The following is a 5,781-nucleotide window of genomic DNA, read 5'->3' on the forward strand; positions in this document are numbered from 1 at the left end:
TTTTTTAAAAATGTATAAAAACATTTTTAAACAATTTTATTTAACTATTTTTACCTATTAAAACTATTTTATATTTTTAAACTTTTATTTTTTTTATCATCTTTACATGTCATTGACCCATATAGTCTACAGGCATACATCTTATCTGATGTAAAGGTACCTGCCAAAGTTCAACAGTTGACTTCAATTATTATTTAAAGCTCCAAAATGCCATAAAAGAAAACAAATTGATAAAAGCAATCCAAATAATGAACACAACTTGTTAAATAGTTATTAAGTGCCAGAAAAAAACACTGGAAATAAAAGTTTTCTGACATAGTGTTTTGAGATTTAATGCCATCAGATGTTTTAAAAAGCAGAGTTCAATTATTCTTGAACAGGCCTACAGAACAACTGAGCTTTTATCAAACATTAATGCCTCAACAGTGGAGTCGTTTCCTTTAGATTTCTATCAAACTAAGCATAGGAAAATGAGATGTAAACAATTAAATGCTTTGCGAGCGTTGGTGTAGATTTAAAGGAGAAATTAAAAGGTCTGGTAGGGGTCCGGTATTTAAATGCGGTAGTTATCTGCGGTTGTTAAAGCATTTGCCTCCAGCCGTCTGGATTCAGTGATTTCTTCTTATTAAAGCGGACAGGCTTTTTTTTTTATAAGCTTAGGGGTAAAGCTGGCTGGACTTTCTCTTCGGCTAATGAACCTGCACTGTTTTATAACCGTTTCTTTTTGTAACAAAATAAGGAGAAAATCTGAATGTTCTTTACTGTAGTAAAAACTGGCATATCTAGAGTGATTATATGGACAAAGCAAAGTGTTCACCCCATAAATGTTCAAAAATATGTTTTAATAAATAAGCAAAATGTACAATGGACGGAAATTGAAAATGTTGCATAGGAAAAATCATATGTATGCATTCATCCATGCAGCGTACTTCAAGAAAGTATTGCTCTAAATTGCATTGGCCCCCATAAAAAAGCTGACAATACTCACAGGTAGCCTATTTACAATAGTTTTTTGTTCGTATACATACACACACACACACACACACACACACATATATATATATGTAAACTCTTCTGTTCAGAGACAAACACACAATATAGTTTCCATACTAATAACAGATGGCCTTCCTGTACTATCACCATGCCGACATTTAAGAATAACTTGTGAAAATGATTAAATGTATTTGACGACACAGGAGACGTCATCTACGTTTCCTCTATATAAAAAGCTCCTTTCGTTGTTTCCTTCGTGAGGATGCTCAAGCCCGTAGGTGTATCTACTGAATGTCCTTTGGCCACCTCACTGAGGTTTAGAGGTTCATCAATAAATCCTTTGGTGTCTTCAAAATTAGTGGAAGTAAACAGTCTGTGGAAGAAGAAAAAAAGCATTTATAAGAAAGGTTCAAAAATCTGCTTCTTTCTATCAAATAGTGCTGAAACGTCTTTGCAGGAATTTTCTGGGAAGGCCTAAAGCTTCAAGGTTTGTCTGTGGTCGAACGCACAGACTTGGTTTAAAATGTAGAGAAATGGGAAGCTATTAATGATCCCTTTATTTAATTGTGAGTGGGAGCACATGCTTACACAGGAAAAGACTTGATTCAAACATGTTACACAAATGCCAGGTGGAATTACGTCACTGGAAAATAGCTGTGATTTAGGAGGTCGTTTGGTGTGCAATTCGAAGCCATACACCTGCCTTTCTTCTGATTTCTCAGTAGCATATATTACTTTATCCAAAGAAATTCATAAGATTGAGTTAGAATGCAAAATAAAATCATCGCAAGAATTGAGTTTAACATTTTTTGACAGCTGTGTGTTGTCTTGATTGATGGAGGCCTAATCCAGCGCATACAACGAAACCAACAGCTTTATCCAACTCATTTTAACTGGTGGATTCAAATGGGTTAAAATGCATAATTATGATTACTCATTTCAATTATTGGTGATTTAAAGTAGGACCGTATTCAGTATTATAGACATGCAGGTTCATATAATAGATACCACAAGATATAACTAATGCATGCATATTTTAGCTTATTAAATAAAATGAAAATACATTTTAATTTAAACATCTCAAAATTCTTTTTAATAATTGCTCATGTTGTATCATATTTTAGCCTGAAAGATTTCAGCCTTGCCTTAAAGATGTCAGTCTTTGGTTTCAGTGGTTACTGTAAAATTATTTCACAAGCAAAACCCATAAGATTGAGTTAGAATGCAAAATAAAATCATCACAAGAATTGAGTTTAACATTTTTTGACAGTTGTGTGTTGTCTTGATTGATGGAGGCCTAATCCAGCGCATACAACGAAACCAACAGCTTTATCCAACTCATTTTAACTGGTGGATTCAAATGGGTTAAAATGCATAATTATGATTACTCATTTCAATTATTGGTGATTTAAAGTAGGACCGTATTCAGTATTATAGACATGCAGGTTCATATAATAGATACCACAAGATATAACTAATGCATGCATATTTTAGCTTATTAAATAAAATGAAAATACATTTTAATTTAAACATCTCAAAATTCTTTTTAATAATTGCTCATGTTGTATCATATTTTAGCCTGAAAGATTTCAGCCTTGCCTTAAAGATGTCAGTCTTTGGTTTCAGTGGTTACTGTAAAATTATTTCACAAGCAAAACCATGGTTTAGGTGGCAGTGCACCTTCTCACTTACAAAATGAAGGTTCCTGCAGAACCATAAGGAACGTCACTTCCTGATACCATATAGCAGAATCTTTTAGTTCAACTGAGCACTGTTCTTTAATATACAGGTGCTTTAAAGAACCCAAAACACGGATCTGAAGAACCAAGTAGGTTAACAAGAACTTTTTTAATCTCCCAAAAACCATATACAGCCAAATTGAACGTTTATTTTTAGGAGTGTAGACCAAGATTTTTTTTTCAGGGGTTTCAGAGAGCCTTCTTAATTTCTTTGTACATATATAAAAACGTTCAAATGCATCCAGTTTTTCCTCAGTCATGATAATAGTAATTATTTTCCATTTCTCTCTCACGGTGTTTTTAGCTAACGTTTATTAGGCTAATGCGCTTTGTAACCAGCTTTTAAATCGCTGGTGAAATGTGAGTTTTATTCATTAAAGGGAAAATGTTCCCCTAAATATAAATGATCCGCGAGGAGCTTGGTTGGGTCGTCATTCGTTTCGTAAGATTGACGATATTATGTGAATATGTTTATTTGTTCTGGATAAAAGTCGGAAACGCTTTGACCCGTCGTGATATGAACTTAACTGAGAAAAATGAGAATCCAGAGTTTGTTTTCCGTGTTATTTTTAGAAAACATAGGCTACATTAGGCTATAATTCTCTCCATACTGTCCGTGATTTCTCTGTTGTGATTTTACTAGAAATATTTGGCTCTTTAGAAAATTTAGCAGTCAAGGAATGTGTAATCAGCCAGTTCTCATAGTAATTATGATGAAAGTTCATTTCTTACTCTAAATGCGCGCGCTTCTATGGTGCGTTTTACTGTTTAGAGGGTTTTACGATTTTATGTTTGTCTTTAAAGCATAATAATATATGTTCTATAGCCTATATTTATACATGTATATGTATGTTCTCCCATATTAATTTAGTCCAAATGGCATATCGTGACCTCTAGCATTTCTGTTATAATCGCTGAGATTATACATGCCACTGGTTTATGTCCTAAAGTATCTTTAAAAACGTTCTGGCATTTTCTGTGACACCAGATTGAATTGAATATCCCCGTGATAGCTATTTGGCCACTACATTAAACATTTATTTTAATATCTATCCTAGTGTATCTTATGAAGACATTCTCTAACAATAAAAAAATAATAGGACTTAGTCTAACATATAAAATCAACATTCTTTTTATATATATATATATATATTTCTAATTATTCTGTATTAAAAACTGTAAAATAATCAAAATGCTTTTTGTGCTTGGCCTCAGGAGGATGTAGGGATTCCTTAAGTGCAATCAGTTCAGGTTATTGCTGTAGCACATCCACGCATCAGTAATAGCCTAGCTAATTTAAAAATATCTTCTTTTTTAAAAATAATTGTAATACTTTACCTACCTAAATGACCATTTTAAGGGTGTCAAGAGGATAGAGTGCTGCATTCGTGCACTGAACTGTCAGTGTCAGTTGTCCAGAACAGCTGGAGTTTCTCTAAAAGCCTGGTTTTACTACAGGAACGGAGTAAAACGAATCAAAGAGCTAGACAATATAATAACGTCTTAAGATGAACTGCCATCTTTCTACCCACCCTTTCGGCATTGTATGGACGAGTCTCGCGGCTAGTGGGACGCAGACATCGACCACGCGCCCTCCATCCTCCACACCGAGAAGGCGTAACTGAGTCTCTCGTGCGCCACGAAGCTGCAGCTCGACATCTTGTTGTCCATCTCGTCGCTCTGCAGCACCTGATAGAGGAAATCAATGTACCTGGAGGCGAGCTTGAGCGTCTGTATCTTGCTGAGTTTATCCGAGGGGAGCGTGGGGATGATTTTGCGCAAAGACGCGAAGGCATCGTTCAGCGACTGAGTCCGTTGCCTCTCCCTGACGTTCGCCAGCACGCGCTGGTTCTGCAGCTCCTCGAACGACTGAGTGCTGCTCGGGCTCGGCTTTTTGCCGCGTTTATTCGCGGAGCTCGGGCTGCTGCCGTCCTCGCTCGACTTTTTTCTGTGTCTCCTCTTCCTTCCGAAACTTTTCTGTTGTCTATCCAACTCCTCCTCGCTGGTCACCAGGCTGTCCACTGGGGAGACGGGAGAGCTTGAACTCTCTTCCATTTCTCTTTTAAAGAAATGAGAAGGTCGAGGAGAAAACGCGCTCTCCACCTTTGAATCCGTGGTTAGACCGTTATATCCGTGCGTTTTTCTGGAGTTTGTTTGTCCTCCCGAAGTCCCGAGACTGCGCCTCCACTTCCAGAAGTAGAGCTTGGCACAGTTTTCCTCCCGCAGGAAGTTTTTTCCTAATTTTTTGGGAAACTTTATCCTAGTCTCTGATGCTTTTTATAGGTAAAAAGTAGGAATCACCTAATTTATGCGGAAAGCAGATTCCGGAATTTCTTGCATTGAGATTTTATTTAAAAGGTTTATTTTTGTTATATGATGTGTTTGTTTATTTATTTGTTTATCTATTAATTTGATGGCTTTTTAAAATTATTTCATAAGAGCAATCAGGGCTAGTTGTCATATTTTTTTAAGTGAATAGTTCTTAATTTCTCAAGAAATCATAAGATATTAAAAAAAATGTATATATGATATTATAGGTGTAAAATAATGTACATTATACTTTTAAAAATGTTTTTAGGAGAAAAAGAAATTCTCACATTTGAAATACTACAACGTATATTGTATTTAACAAAGCAATATGCATGTAATATGGTAAAATATTGTTGTTTTATTTATTTGTTCATTCATTTATTTATTTGATGCCTTTTTGAATTATTCTATAAGACTAGTTGTCACACTTTTTACGTCAGTGAATATGTCTCAATAGGTGTGGAGTTGTCCAAAAAAAAAAAAAAAAACCTTTCCCCTGTTTCTGCCCCTAGAAAAAAATTGGGTATTTTGTCATAATGCCACCTGCCTTTAACCAGCCTATTATAGTCATTACAGCAAAATGCAAACGGTAAAACAGACACAAAACAACATATAACACATTAAAAATGTAAAAAGGCAACATATTACACCATAATTCTTAAAATATTGGCTTGTTATAAGCTTATATAGCGTATGCAGTATATATAAACCTTCTCAGTTAAAATATACCTTAGTTGAT

General features: G+C 35.0%; 1 protein-coding gene across 1 annotated transcript; it reads right to left on the minus strand.

Moving 5' to 3' along the window:
• Nucleotides 1-824: 824 nt before the first annotated feature.
• LOC107754007 (twist-related protein 2-like) lies at nt 825-4,962 on the minus strand. The gene is made up of 2 exons (XM_016570310.1): nt 4,265-4,962; nt 825-1,366 (listed from the first exon to the last, which is right to left on the minus strand). Exon 1 carries the CDS (start codon nt 4,785-4,787, stop codon nt 4,296-4,298), a length of 492 nt encoding a protein of 163 aa, XP_016425796.1. The 5' UTR covers nt 4,788-4,962; the 3' UTR covers nt 825-1,366; nt 4,265-4,295.
• Nucleotides 4,963-5,781: the final 819 nt, after the last annotated feature.

This window comes from Sinocyclocheilus rhinocerous, unplaced genomic scaffold (assembly GCF_001515625.1).
Source record: "Sinocyclocheilus rhinocerous isolate Xijiao unplaced genomic scaffold, SAMN03320098_v1.1 scaffold1554, whole genome shotgun sequence".
NCBI classification, from domain to species: Eukaryota; Metazoa; Chordata; class Actinopteri; order Cypriniformes; family Cyprinidae; genus Sinocyclocheilus; species Sinocyclocheilus rhinocerous.